Below are 16,039 nucleotides of genomic sequence, written 5' to 3'. Positions count from 1 at the left end.
AAATATTTCAAAACTTTGCACCGCCCACTTCCGCCCCCACAAAGGACGAAAATCTGTGGTATCCACATTTTTAAAGATACGATAAAACCAAAAACGCAGAATCGTAGAGGATGACTATATGTTCTAGAGTGTAAAATCTGAACCAGATCGTATAATTATTATAGCCAGAATCAAGAAAACAATTTCATTTTTTCTCGCCCTGTCTCTCTCTAACACACACGTAGCATAGCCGGATTTGCTTAAAGTTAAACATTAGCGCCTAGATCTCAGAGACTATAAAAGCTAGAGCAACCAAATTTGGTATCCATACTCCTAATATATCGGACCGAGACGAGTTTGTTTCACACCCCCTTCCGCCCCGCAAAGGATGAAAATCTGGGGATATTCACAAATCTCAGAGACTAATAAGGCTAGAGTAACCAAATTTGGTATCCGCACTCCTGTTAGATCTCACTATAAAACGTATATCTCAAAATTTCGCCTCACCCCCTTCCGCCCCCACAAAGAACGAAAATCTGTTGCATCCACAATAGTGAGGATAGGAGAAAACTAAAAACGCAGAATCATAGATAATGATCATATATATCAGATTGCTGAATCTGGATCAGATCAGATCATTTTTATAGCCAAAAGGAACAAATCAATTTTCACTGGCTACGCAGCCCCCGACGTCACGCTCAGACTGATTTTCTGTCTCTCTCACACGCACTCTTTGTCGTGTCGTTTAATATTAGCGGCGTCTGCCGGAGGAGAGCAATACTGACTTAGTATCGGGTATAACTGTAGAGTTGTGGTCTCCGCAGCAACTCACAACGTTCCCCCTCGTTTATTATCATCCATCCCAGTGTACACGTCACGAATTTTGGGAATCAAGGAGCCGGTTAATGTTTTCCTCGTCGGAAGCTTATACTTCGCGGAAGCTTATACTTCGCGGAAGCTTATACTTCGCGGAAGCTTATACTTCGGGGCGTGCGTCAAATCGTAAATAAATCTTTTGAATTCCGGTTCTTCGACCAACCGCAACGCGTGATGTCCCTTGGCGATCATGCGTACAATCGGGCCATCGGTGTTTTGTCCTCATTTACTCCCTTCTTTGGTACTACTATTACCGGTGAATTATATGGGCTTTTACTAGCTCTGATTATACCTTCATCTAACATTTTACTTATTTCGTTATTAACGAAATCGTTAACCGAATAAGCGTATGGATACTGTTTGCCATATACCGGTCTATCATGTTCAGTGTTAATCTCTCCTTTTATATCCGTTCTGAACGGTAACTGTAAATCTATATTGGCATGGTCTTCTTCGATGATAGATACCATTTTCTCTCTGAGATTTTCTAAATTGTCCTCTTTGTAGGTTAGTGTGTTATACAATTTCATTTTTTTCAATTCAGAATTAGCATAACTTTGTATGTCAGATATTTCTACGACGGCGCGTTCAGGCTTTTTGCATCCCAAACTTTTAAATTGTTCATTGTCGGATAATTCAACGACGGCGTGTTCAGGATTCTTTAATCCCAAACTATTCAAACTTTTAGTGTCGGATAATTCAACGACGGCGGGTTCAGGATATTTGAATCCCAAAATATTGACGGATAATTCTTCGTCGGCGTGCTCAGGATTTTTTGATCCCAAGCTATATAAACTTCCTTCTACCTTTACTGAATCACTTTTCATTTTTATACCCGATTCTCAAAATGAGTATTGGGGTATATTAGATTTGTGGTAAAAGTGGATGTGTGTAACGTCCAGAAGGAATCGTTTCCGACCCCATAAAGTATATATATTCTTGATCAGCATCAATAGCCGAGTCGATTGAGCCATGTCTGTCTGTCCGTCTGTCCGTCTGTCCGTCCGTCCGTCTGTCCGTCTGTCCGTCCCCTTCAGAGCCTAGTGCTCAAAGACTATAAGAGCTAGAGCAACGTTGTTTTGGATCCAGACTTCTGTGATATGTTACTGCTACAAAAATATTTCAAAACTTTGCCCCGCCCACTTCCGCCCCCACAAAAGACGAAAATCTGTGGCATCCACAATTTTAAAGATATGAGAAAACCAAGTTGTAGTTGTAGAGAATGACCATATCTTTCAGACTGCGGAATCTGAATTGGATCGTATTATTATTATAGCCAGCATCAAGAAAACAATTTCATTTTTTCTCGCCCTGTCTCTCTCTAACACACACGTAGCATAGGCGGCTTTGCTTAGAGTAAAACATTAGCGCCTAGATCTCAGAGATTACAAAAGCTAGAGCAACCAAATTTTGTATCCACACTTCTAATATATCGGACCGAGACGAGTTTGTTTCAAAATTTCGCCACACCCCCTTCCGCCCCCGCAAAGCACGAAAATCTGGGGATATTCAAAAATCTCAGAGACTGTTAAGGCTAGAGTAACCAAATTTAGTATCCGCACTCCTGTTAGATCTTACTATAAAACGTATATCTCACCGCAACTCTACGGTTATACCCGATACTAAGTTAGTATGGCTCTCCTCCGGCAGACGCCGCTAATATTAAACGACACGACAAAGAGTGCGTGCGAGAGAGACAGAAAATCAGTCTGAGCGTGACGTCGGGCGCTGCGTAGCCACTGCAAATTGATTTGTTCTTATTGGCTATAAAAATGATCTGATCTGATCCAGATTCAGCAATCTGATAGATATGGTCATTATCTATGATTCTGCGTTTTTAGTTTTCTCGAATGTGCAATATATTGGATGCAACAGATTTTCGTTCTTTGTGTGGGCGGAACGGGGTGGGGCGAAATTTTAAGATACACGTTTTATAGTAAAATCTAACAGGAGTGCGGATACCAAACTTGGTTACTCTAGCTTTAATAGTCTCTGAGATTTTTAAATATCCCCAGATTTTCATCCTTTGCGGGGGCGGAAGGGGGTGTGGCGAAATTTTGAAACAAACTCGTCTCGGTCCGATATATTAGGAGTGTGGATACCAAATTTGGTTTCTTTAGCTTTTGTAGTCTCTGAGATTTAGGCGCTAATGTTTTACTCTAAGCAAAGCCGCCTATGCTACGTGTGTGTTAGAGAGAGACAGGGCGAGAAAAAATGAAATTGTTTTCTTGATGCTGGCTATAATAATAATACGATCCAATTCAGATTCCGCAGTCTTAAAGATATGGACATTCTCTACAATTCTACGTGTTTGGTTTTCTCATATCTTTAAAATTGTGGATGCCACAGATTTTCGTCCTTTGTGGGGGCGGAAGTGGGCGGGGCGAAGTTTTGAAATATTTTTGTAGCAGTGACATATCACAGAAGTCTGGATCCAAAACATCGTTGCTCTAGCTCTTATAGTCTTTGAGCACTAGGCGCTGAAGGGGACGGACAGACGGACAGACGGACGGACGGACGGACAGACAGACGGACAGACAGACAGGGCTCAATCGACTCGGCTATTGATGCTGATCAAGAATATATATACTTTATGGGGTCGGAAACGATTCCTTCTGGACGTTAAACACATCCACTTTTACCACAAATCTAATATACCCCAATACTCATTTTGAGTATCGGGTATAAAAACGCAGAATCATAGATAACGACCATATCTATCAGATTGCTGAATCTGGTTTAGATCAGATAATTTTTATAGCCAAAAGGAACAAATCAATTTGCAGTGGCTACGCAGCGCCCGACGTCACGCTCAGACTGATTTTCTGTCTCTCTCGCACGCACTCTTTGTCGTGTCGTTTAATATGAGCGGCGACTGCCGGAGGAGAGCCATACTGACTTAGTATCGGGTATAACTGTAGAGTTGCGGTGTCCGCAGCAACTCACAACGTTCCCCCTCGTTTATTTGATTCTTTTGTGATTTCACTGTCCTTTCCGTGAGTCATTATTGTCTTATTTATTAACAAGGTCCTTATCTTATTAACCTCGTTATAGAAATCTATTATTGAAAGGTTCCCTTGTCGGAGAACGCTTAACTCCTGTTCAATTATGTAAATTGGTCTCTTGTCACTGTAAACAAAGTCAAATCGTGAAAGTATGGCATCAAAATTTAAAACTGTCCCGTGGTTGGTCAGTGCGTCATGTGCTGGTCCTGTTATTTTGTTTCTTAAAATTGTTAAGGCAATATAATATTGCTTACTTCCTTTCTTATATAATTTCACTGCAGTTTCTGCAGCTTCCCTCCATCCTACGTATTGGTTCAATCCACAATTGAAAATTGGTAGGGATTCTATTACCTTTAATGTGGTGTCATCTTTTATTGTCTCGTCTATTGTTTCTGCCTGATAACCTAATACCTGATCGGATTTAGTTTCTATTTGTTGTTTCAAATTTACTATTTGCTCCTGTACTTGTGAAATTTGAAGTGCTATCAATTGTTTGACCAGATCTGCAGTGAGATCGGTCCTTGTTTGTGAGTTAATCATTTTTAGTTTTCCAAACTCTAAAGTTAGTTGATCCACCTTAAATTTTTCTTATATGTTTGTTTTTATATTCTTGACCACCGCTGGACTTAAACCTAATTGAACTTATATATTTAGTACTACAACTTTCGCTCACGAACTATCCGGTAGGGGTCGTCCTTCTTAGGGCCTTCCTTCTTGGTTTGGCTGACAGATCTCGAACGGGTCTTCCTTCGTAAATTTCTTTGTTGTTTAACTGAATCTTCTGGGGGTCTTCCTTCTTTGGTTTAGCTGATAGTTTCACTTTCTTTGTGTTTTGTTTTGATTGGTTTTGTTTAAAGATTTTGGTTTTTTTGGTTTTTTTTGTATTTTTGAATTGTCTTGATTAGCTTTTCTTGTATTTATTTTTGCACACCCTAAGCTCCGGTTTGTTTCCTTTTTATCTCACTTTTTATACCCGATACTCAAAATGAGTATTGGGGTATATTAGATTTGTGGTAAAAGTGGATGTGTGTAACGTTCAGAAGGAATCGTTTCCGACCCCATAAAGTATATATATTCTTGATCAGCATCAAAAGCCGAGTCGATTGGGCCATGTCTGTCTGTCCGTCTGTCCGTCCGTCCGTCTGTCCGTCTGTCCGTCCGTCCGTCTGTCCGACCCCTTCAGCGCCTAGTGCTCAAAGACTATAAGAGCGAGAGCAACGATGTTTTGGATCCAGACTTCTGTGATATGTCACTGCTACAAGAATATTTCAAAACTTTGCCCCGCCCACTTCCGCCCCCACATAGGGCGAAAATCTGTGGCATCCACAATTTCGACGATACGAGAAAACTAAAAACGCAGAATCGTAGAAGATGACTATATCTTCTAGAGTTCAAAATCTGAACCAGATCTTATTATTATTATAGCCAGAATCAAGAAAACAACAAACTAACACACACGTAGCATAGCCGGCTTTGCTTAGAGTAAAACATTAGCGCCTATATCTCAGAGACTGTAAAAGCTAGAGCAACCAAATTTGGTATCCACACTCCTAATATATCGGACCGAGACGAGTTTGTTTCAAAATTTCGCCACACCCCCTTCCGCCCCCGCAAAGGATGAAAATCTGGGGATATTCAGAAATCTCAGAGACTATTAAGGCTAGAGTAACCAAAGTATCCGCACTCCTGTTAGATCTCACTATAAAACGTATATCTCAAAATTTCGCCCCACCCCCTTCCGCCCCCACAAAGGACGAAAATCTGTTGCATCCACAATATTGAGGATACGAGAAAACTAAAAACGCAGAATCATAGATAATGATCATATATATCAGATTGCTGAATCTGGATCAGATACTAGCGGCGTCTGCCGGAGGAGAGCCATACTGACTTAGTATCGGGTATAACTGTAGAGTTGCGGTGTCCGCAGCAACTCACAACGTTCCCCCTCGTTCTTATCTAATATCTCACAGTCACTCCGCGTTTTTATTATGAAGGATTTATTCCATTAATTAATTGTCCTTCGGGTTTCGGCACGACGCTTCGGTGCTTTTTATACAACGTCGCCCCACGTTGGGCGCCAATTAAATAACTGCGGTAGCGGATTGCGTTTTTAAAAAGTTTTTATTTAACTTCTAAGTTTACAGATATAGATTTAAGTTGAGGGTCACAAAGGATTCCGGACAAAGGGTTTGCGCGATCTTAGTTTTTAGCTCGACTTTTCGGTGTCGCTTCTGGATCAAGACTGACCTGAACTTTTTGATCTTTGCATCGTCGATCCCTTTCGGGAATAGTTTTTCTATAAACATTTCAATTGATTTCGCCATCCCGAGTATTGGATTTCGTCATCCAAAGAGAGAACTGTAAAATGCCTAAAGTGCAGGATCTGCAGAAAGCCGGGTGTGAGATTGTTTATGAGAAGCCGGGTGTGGGCAAACATTGGTTTTCCATTTAGGCGAGTGTCAAAGATTGGGATTGTGGCGGGAGCCATTGAGATTGTACATCTTAGAAATCAATTAGGCGGAGGCCCAAGATTGAAATTGTTTTCGTTTTGGAAAGCCAAAGATTGTTTACAACTCGTATAAGAGCTCAATAGAATTGGGTACGTTTACTTGCATACGCGGCCGATCGCTCGACCGCAGAAAAAAACCCACCCCACTACCGCGGCGCGTAACCGTGCTCAAATTTCCACAATTCTAACGGTGAGGGTCGCGAACGAGTCTACGTACGCGTACTAAGTGCCGGTGAAAAGAAAAGGGAACACAGTACCTCAAGATCCCGGACGCTCAACCAGTCCGTAGGAACAGCGACGCAACGACCAAGAGAAGAATGGAGCCCTATACGGAGGAACAATCAGGTGAGTACTACGGGGACCAATTTACCGTTAATCCGGGGGTCAGCACCGGCTGGATCCACAAGCTCCGCCGGGAAGAGCTGGAAGCCTTCGCGGAAGAATTCGGGTTCGACCGCGAAGGGCGAGACAGTTGAGGACCTACGGAAAAGGTTCGCCACGCTAGTCGGAGGACCCCTCAAACAAGAGGCCTGGATACGACTGGCGGAACTCGAACGGCAATACGCCAAACCACCGGGACGCGCAAAGTCGCCGCAACCCTCTACCTCCGGGCAGGCGGAGAGACGGAAGGCAGACCACAAAAGCGATCTGCAGATCCCTGGAGCCCCCGAAGGCAGACAAACCGGCCCGCCCGTCGTGGTGACCGCAGCCGACCCTCCAAGACCCCCGTCCCCGGAGGTCCGCCCCTCAGCCATGAGGAGGCTTCTCCCTGAAAGCGATAGAACCCGGGGAGGTAACGACGCAATGGAAGCCCATCGATACAGTCGAGCTGCCCAGATGGCGGAACAGATTAGGAGTTGGGGAATCCAATTCGACGGACAGGATGATCCGTTGTCCTTTATCGAGCTGTTGGAAGAGCGCGCGCTTTCGTACGGGACAGACACCTACCACTTGCCTCGAGCTTTGGCCTAAATCCTTATCGACCGAGCCAGCCGCTGGTTCCGCACCAGCAGGTTGCAAGGCGCCTCGTGGCGCCTTTTGGCCTTTTTCCTCCCGCCGCGGTATTTCGAACAGTTAGAGGATCGGATCCGAGCCCGCAAGCAAGCGACGGGCGAATTATTCAAGGACTTCATAATCGAGCTCAAGTTGCTCATGCACCACGCCGGGTACGATGATGCCCAAGAGCTCAACAGGATTAATGATAATACTCTGCCGGCATATCAACTATACGTGCGAAGACACGAACTGCGAAGCTTGGCCCAGCTAACGATGTTGGCTACGGAGTTCGAATCCATCCAAGAGCGGAATAACACCACTGCTCCCACTGCCCCTCGGCCCAGCCCAAGATAGACTAGACCGACGACGCACCAGACGCAAAACGAGGTCGAAGCAAACCGGACCTCCTTTCGGAAGCTCCAATGGGACACGGCAGGACCGGCAAGAAGACCATCGTCAAACCGACCCGACACTCCAGCACAGGAAGTCGCTCACCGCATGGTCACCACCCCCATCGACAACCCACTGATGGCCTGTCGCCGCTGCGGCGAAGCCGGCCACGCCTCCCACAACTGCACCAACCCCTCTATCCTGTTCTGTTGGGAATGCGGTAAGCGTGGCGTAAGGACCATCATCGATTGCTGCCGCCGAGACTCGTCGGGAAACGATCAGCGTCCCCGACTGGCACGGGAACAGCCGGGAACGACGCCACCCCAAACCCAGAACTAAGCCACCCACTACAAATGCAGGACGGCCGGTTAGTGTTGAGGGTGACGATAGGAGGACGGGCCACAGAGGCCACTATTGATACCGGGGCATCCCGGAGTTTCGTCAGCGCCAACCTCGCCCGGCAGCTTGGCAACGATGCCGGCCTCAGGGAAGCGTGCGTCCAGATCCGCCTGGCAGACGGGTCGGTACGCGAAATAACGCAAATTCTGTTGGCGTTCGTTAAACTGGACAAACGCGAGGTACAGATACCGCTCCTAGTGTTACCAAACATGCTAGAGCAGGTTGTCAATTCGGAAGACTTTTTCCAAAAACAAACGTGATGATGACTTCGGTCCAGCGGGCTCTAGTTTCGGTTTTTACCTTAAATTGTCAGGTAATGTATGACTAAAAAAAAACAAGTGCTCGACTTCAAAGCATTTATTGGACTGGTCGCAGCCAGAGATAGCAAAACTCCCCGACTCCACCGTCGAGCCGATCTTGAATGCGCAGAGAGCAGTACAAGAGCGCGGCGTGTGAGAGCAAAAGCTCTGCTCACAACATCGCACACGCTACGATAGGGTAATTACGATCGTCTGCTGCAACATTCCGGCCCCGTTGAAGACCTCCGGTGCTTCAACCGTCTATTGGCTGTTTTGCCAATTTGTGTATGGGGCGTTTAATTACGCCCGCGGGTGTTCGCACCTCGGCGACGCGCACTCTCCCATCTTCTCCCTTGATTGCGGCCACCACTCGTCCTGTGGTCCACTTCTGTGGCGGTGTGTTGTCCTCGTGGACGAGCACTAGACAGCCAATGTCCAAGTCTGGCCTTTTGGTAGCCCACTGGTGACGCTTCTGCAGGCTGACCAGGTAGTCCTTGGACCACCCCTGCCAAAACTGCTGCTTGAGCGCTGACAGTATTCGCCACCGCTTCAAGTACGCGAAGCTTCCCCTGCTGCATCTGTCGTCGTGATCTGATTCGGGCGGCAGCTAAAGAAGCGGATGCCCGATCAGCAGGTGCCCTGGCGTTAGCGCTTCTACATCGCTGGGATCGTTGCCTGGGGACGCGATTGGCCGGGAGTTGAGAAGAGCCTCTACCTCTAACAGGTAGAGCACAGCTCGTCCGCGGTGAGCTTGGCGTTGCCCACTCCGCGTACCAACCTCTGCTTGGCTGATTTGACGGCTGCCTCCCACAATCCGCCGAAGTGTGGTGCTCTCGGTGGTATGAAACACCACTCGACGCCTTGGCGCGCTGCGTACGCCTTGAGCCGGTCCTGGTCCCTCTGGTACGCTTGATGCAGCTCGTTCAGCACCTTGTTCGCGCCCACGAAGTTGGTGGCGTTGTCGCTGTACACCTTCTCCGGAAGGCCTCTTCTCCCGATGAACCTTTTAAAAACAGATAAAAAACTATCAGTGGACAAATCTGCTACAAGCTCCAGGTGAACAGCCTTTGATACAAAGCAGACGAAGACGGCTACATATGTCTTAATAGGGGGCCTGCCGCGAATCTTGAGAGACACGTAGAATGGGCCGCAGAAATCTACCCCACAAATCAAAAAGGGCCGAGCTCTTCGCACTCTATCAGCTGGCAGGTTTCCCATGATCTGTCCCTGTAGGACTGGCTTGTATCGGAAGCAGTGCACACAATTTCTCAGGATCCTTGTACATGCTTCTCGAGCATTGAATAGCCATATCTGCTGCCTTAGCAACGAAACCATGACTTTGGCGCCTGCATGGTAGTGAGTCCGATGCAAATTGCGAAGATAAAGCGTCACGAACTGCGACTTTTGCGACAGCAGCAGAGGAAATTTGGCGTCATACGGAATCTCTGCGTTGAGCAACCTTCCTCCCACTCGAATCAGTCGCAGCGTTACTCCGTCGAGTTCGCTCGTATGTATGAACGGGTTTAGTCGTTGAAGATGCGGTGACAGGATTTCCGACCTCGCTAGCTTGTGGAATTCTGGTCCCAACTCGTGTCTTTGGACTACTTCTACCAGCCTTAGAAATGAGACCTTAAGTTCTTTGGCTGACAGAACGACCTCTCGACTACGCTTGCTTCCTTGTAGGAACCGGTTTACATATGCCATAATTCGAAGCAATTTATCAAAGGAAGAGCATCTTTCAATCAACTCGATGAAATCATTGGCCTGACACTTTTCCACTGAATGTGTTGCCAAACACTTCTTGTTTTCCGACCGTTCCATTTCTGGGGACAACTCAACCTGATGTAGACATGGCCACTCCTCAGAATTCCTGAGCAGAAATTGGGGACCCTCAGTCCACAATGAGCACGTTACACCGTCTACGTCTGTGCCACGTGACACCAAATCGGCTGGGTTTTGCTCAGTAGGAACGTGCCGCCAAGTCACACCGCTTGACGATTCCTGGATTTCAGCAACCCTATTGGCCACAAACGTTGCGAGCGTGGCTGGATCCCTTTCCAGCCAGTACAAGGTGACTTGGGAGTCCGACCAAAAGTTCACACTTTCGATCATGAACTTGTCCAGGAGCGGTTTTACTTGAGCCCATAAAGTGGATAACAGGAGTGCTGCTCATAATTCGAGTCTTGGAATCGATTTCGTTTTGAGAGGAGCTACTCGAGACTTTGCGGTAAGAAGCTTAGACACGACATTTTTACCATCACTGGTACAGATGTAAATGCAGCATCCGTACGCTTCACCTGATGCGTCTGCGAATCCGTGAATCTGAACGCTTTTATGCGTGGGAAGGCCAATGTAGGGAGGTATGGTTATCTGGTCTAATTCAAACAAATTTTGCTTGAAGTGGTTCCAACTCGTGTGCAAACTCATGGGAACCGACTCGTCCCAATCCAACTTTTGCCGCCACAATTGCTGCAGCAATATTTTTGCCCTCGTTATTAAGGGACATAATAACCCTAATGGGTCGAACAATCGGGACGAAACTGACAAAATGTTTCGCTTTGTAGGGGTCAATGAATCAAATGAGTCATCTAAATGATAATGGAACAAATCATTTTGCGGATTCCATCTAATTCCGAGCGTTTTAACAGACGACGAAGGATCAAACTGCAGCGATTTCTCCTGGCCACTATCGGACAGCAGCTGGGGATGATTTGACGCCCACTTGGCCAACTTAAAACCCCCGTATTCTAAGACCTCACACACTTCCAGCCGAATACGTTCTAAATCTTCCAGACTGTTTGCTCCAGTAAGCATATCATCGACGTAAAAGTCACTTTTTATGACTTGTGATGCAATAGGATGGGACTCAGCATAAACGTCTGCCAATTCAACGAGACAGCGGATGGCCAGAAATGGAGCTGAGGCTGTCCCATAAGTAACCGTATTCAGGCGATACGTTTGAACATCTACATTTGCCTTATCCCTCCACAGAATCAATTGGAAATTTCGGTCTTCTTCGGCGACCTGAACTTGCCTATACATTTTGGAGATGTCAGCTGTGAGCGCAAAATGATTTAATCGAAATCGGGCAAGAGTTGCGTAAAGCTCCCTCTGAATAGTTGCACCCACCATCAAAGTCTCATTTAATGAGATTGAAGTCGATGTTTTGCTCGATGCATCGAAAACGACGCGTAGCTTGGTGGTTTTACTATCAGGTCTTAGGACACATTGATGTGGAATGTAGTAATGGCGTCCTGGAGGAGTGTCTGGAAGCAATGACATGTGGCCAAGGATGAGATACTCTTTCATAAACTCCATATACAGATCATGCAAATACTGATCTCGTGCAAGTCTGCGTTCTGGGGATAGAAAGCGGCGTTTGGGATTTATTTTAAATGGCAGCCCCACTTCAAAACGACCCGATTCGAGCCTGCGTAAAGTCTGCTTAAAGTTTTGTTCGCAAGCCAATTGTTCAGCTGTATATACAGCCTTCGACTTCTCTGGGACCTGTTCCAATTCCCAAAAGCGCTCCACCAGAGAGTCGAGAGAACAATGATCGCTACCAACAGCGATATTGCATACAGCATCCTGTGCTGATGCCTTATATTTTCCTGATACAATCCATCCCAACAATGTTTTCTGGATTGTTGGATGTTTGGAACTTGCCTTTAATTGGCCTACACACATTAACTCAAAAACGGTTTCTGCCCCTATCAATAAGTCAACCTTGTAAAGGTTGTAAAACTGCGGGTCTGCCATCTGCAGGTTTGCTGGTATCTTCCATTGGGCGAAATTGACAACATGATCGGGTTGGTATGTGGAAATCGACCTTAACACCCAAAAATCGGAATCAAAGTTGTGATCGTTGATACGAGATTGGACAGAAGTATGAATCTTGTGCTTTATGACGGACGAGTTTTTTCCAACAGTTGTGATATTAAGGCACGACTCATCACGGCGCAATCGTAAGCGCTGGGCTAGATCCTCGGATATAAAATTAATTTGGGAGCCGGAATCTAGAAGTGCACGTGCATACTGAAATTGTCCGGACCGATCTTGCACCTTTACAATAGCGGTAGCAAGAATAACCTGGTCAGCACTAGCAACGTGACTAGAATAAGCTGTCTGAGGCTCAGACGATGACGAATGTTCTACTGGCACAGAACTAGGCCCATTTTGCTGTGGCTCAACCCCGTATCGATGAAGCAGAGTGTTATGGGGCTTAGAGCACACTCGACATTTTGCTGTCTTGCACCTCGTCACTGTATGACCTGGCTTCAAACAATTTATGCACAGTCGGAGTTGCTTGGTGATATCGAACCGTTGAAGAACAGGAAGAGCACTAAACGATTGACAATTGCTTATGGTATGATTCCCCGCGTGGCAATAGCTACATTTCGAATCAGCTCGCCTATCCGTCTTTGCACATGAAAATGACGATTTAGTGGGTCCTTTACTTGTCTCTTGTTTAGTTTTACCCTTATTCCGTGTTGACTCTTCGGCAGCTAGATGCTGATAGCGCCGATTCAGCTGGGCTGCGCACTCGGACCAAGACGGTAGTTTATCGTAATCCAGTTGCTCTTCGAACCGAGACTTCGTTGTGGGATCTACTTTAGACAGCGCTATGTGAATTAGCATCGCGCTATTTATGTCTTTTTCACTTCCTAACGACTGCAGAGAAGAATATATGGCTGACACCGTGTCAATGAGGGACCTAAGGCATGAAGCAGAAGCTTTTGTTGTGCTGGGAATGTCAAACAACTGCGAAACAGTATCAGAAAAGATCAAATATTTTTTGTCGTAAACCTCCTTCAAACTATCAAGAGCCTTCTCATAATTGTCTGCAGAGATCTGAAACGCCTTCACTGCTCCCATGCATTGTCAACGAGACACGACAGTAAGTGGTTGAATTTTTCCACATTTGATAATATTGGGTCGTTATGCACCAAACTCTCGAAAAGGCTTATAAAGTTTTTAAATTCAGAATGTTTTCCACTAAACTTGGGCAGATTCATTTTAGGCAGATGTGATGAATGACGCTGGCTACTCCTATCCCTCCTCTGTATTCGCTGAGTTTCGGGTTCTTTAAGTGCAGACATGTACAGAGCCTTTGTGGTAACACACATATCCTCGACCGATGCTCGTAGATCGTTGTTGGGATTTAAACAATCCACGTCTGCCTGTATATCCATCAACTTTTCACAATAATTTTCGATCAGCTCGAGTCTGCATTTAATTTGAAGAGAGTCGAACGAAATAGTTTTTTCTTCAAAGGCCGTTCTCACACGCCTTAGATCACCCTATCGTGTCTTTGCATTGCTGTTGCTAACTTTTGCAGGACTTTTGGACCCCCTCCTTCTTTTGAACCTCCTTCCCTGGTAACAATTTCCCTTTCCTTTTCACTCATTCTGGCGCTTTCTCTTACTTCAAGAGGGTCGGAAAGTAATGCACTGGGTTTAGACAATGGTTAACCAAAATACTGTAGGGTATGCAAAAAACTATGAAAGAACGCGAAATTTCCACAAAAAACTATGTATCGGCTTCAAAGGGTTAACTCAGCGAAACAAACACAAATTATGCTGCCAATGCACACAACCAAACGCAGCCAAATTATGCACAATTTGGCGCAACGATAGCGTTACCGAAGTAAAGGCAGCACCAATAAGCGGTACTTCGCAAAAGAGAATTGAAAACAGCGGCAATGACCGGAGCGTCTGATTAGCAAGTACCGTAAACCCTCATCAATTTGCACTTTTCTTCAATCCACCAATATTCCGCATATAATAAATATTTTATGTTGCTGGCTGTTCACTTTGGTTTATTTTATTACTTTGTGTTTTATTTAATTGGTATTCCAATTCAACGAGGTGCCAATGAAATTGAGATCAGTGGCCAAATAGAGAAACACAGCGCACAAAATGGTGGCTTGGTTCTAGCACTCAATTATTTTCGCACTAAGTACCTGAGAATTCGGCATAGATTAGCCGAACACTTTCCTTTTTTGTTGAGTAAAGATGAATCCAATTTGTCGCACAAAACCAGCCAGCTAGAGCTCTATTCGCAACAGAACAAAAAAAACCAATGACTTGTGCCGAGACAACGAAGATGCACTGTAGGTCACTGGTTTGTCGTGCGAATTTCCACGAAATGCTGGATGCCGATGTCCCTGCTCGGGCGCCAATGTAAATTCGGAAGACTTTTTCCAAAAACAAACGTGATGACTCCGGTCCAGCGGGCTCTAGTTTCGGTTTTTACCTTAAATTGTCAGGTAATGTATGACTAAAAAAAAACAAGTGCTCGACTTCAAAGCATTTATTGGACTGGTCGCAGCCAGAGATAGCAAAACTCCCCGACTCCACCGTCGAGCCGATCTTGAATGCGCAGAGAGCAGTACAAGAGCGCGGCGTGTGAGAGCAAAAGCTCTGCTCACAACATCGCACACGCTACGATAGGGTAATTACGATCGTCTGCTGCAACATTCCGGCCCCGTTGAAGACCTCCGGTGCTTCAACCGTCTATTGGCTGTTTTGCCAATTTGTGTATGGGGCGTTTAATTACGCCCGCGGGTGTTCGCACCTCGGCGACGCGCACTCTCCCATCTTCTCCCTTGATTGCGGCCACCACTCGTCCTGTGGTCCACTTCTGTGGCGGTGTGTTGTCCTCGTGGACGAGCTGTACACCTTCTCCGGAAGGCCTCTTCTCCCGATGAACCTTTTAAAAACAGATAAAAAACTATCAGTGGACAAATCTGCTACAAGCTCCAGGTGAACAGCCTTTGATACAAAGCAGACGAAGACGGCTACATATGTCTTAATAGGGGGCCTGCCGCGAATCTTGAGAGACACGTAGAATGGGCCGCAGAAATCTACCCCACAAATCAAAAAGGGCCGAGCTCTTCGCACTCTATCAGCTGGCAGGTTTCCCATGATCTGTCCCTGTAGGACTGGCTTGTATCGGAAGCAGTGCACACAATTTCTCAGGATCCTTGTACATGCTTCTCGAGCATTGAATAGCCATATCTGCTGCCTTAGCAACGAAACCATGACTTTGGCGCCTGCATGGTAGTGAGTCCGATGCAAATTGCGAAGATAAAGCGTCACGAACTGCGACTTTTGCGACAGCAGCAGAGGAAATTTGGCGTCATACGGAATCTCTGCGTTGAGCAACCTTCCTCCCACTCGAATCAGTCGCAGCGTTACTCCGTCGAGTTCGCTCGTATGTATGAACGGGTTTAGTCGTTGAAGATGCGGTGACAGGATTTCCGACCTCGCTAGCTTGTGGAATTCTGGTCCCAACTCGTGTCTTTGGACTACTTCTACCAGCCTTAGAAATGAGACCTTAAGTTCTTTGGCTGACAGAACGACCTCTCGACTACGCTTGCTTCCTTGTAGGAACCGGTTTACATATGCCATAATTCGAAGCAATTTATCAAAGGAAGAGCATCTTTCAATCAACTCGATGAAATCATTGGCCTGACACTTTTCCACTGAATGTGTTGCCAAACACTTCTTGTTTTCCGACCGTTCCATTTCTGGGGACAACTCAACCTGATGTAGACATGGCCACTCCTCAGAATTCCTGAG

General features: G+C 45.9%; 1 protein-coding gene across 1 annotated transcript; it reads right to left on the bottom strand.

The window, feature by feature from the left end:
- Nucleotides 1-8,987: 8,987 nt before the first annotated feature.
- On the bottom strand, nt 8,988-14,657 carry LOC117190755. The gene is made up of 2 exons (XM_033395817.1): nt 14,419-14,657; nt 8,988-9,459 (listed from the first exon to the last, which is right to left on the bottom strand). Exons 1-2 carry the CDS (start codon nt 14,431-14,433, stop codon nt 9,064-9,066), a joined length of 411 nt encoding a protein of 136 aa, XP_033251708.1. The 5' UTR covers nt 14,434-14,657; the 3' UTR covers nt 8,988-9,063.
- Nucleotides 14,658-16,039: the final 1,382 nt, after the last annotated feature.

This window comes from Drosophila miranda (assembly GCF_003369915.1).
Source record: "Drosophila miranda strain MSH22 chromosome Y unlocalized genomic scaffold, D.miranda_PacBio2.1 Contig_Y1_pilon, whole genome shotgun sequence".
Lineage (NCBI taxonomy): Eukaryota > Metazoa > Arthropoda > Insecta > Diptera > Drosophilidae > Drosophila > Drosophila miranda.
Note: the sequence above shows the minus strand (reverse complement) of the source record. Positions and strands in the feature narration are given on the sequence as shown.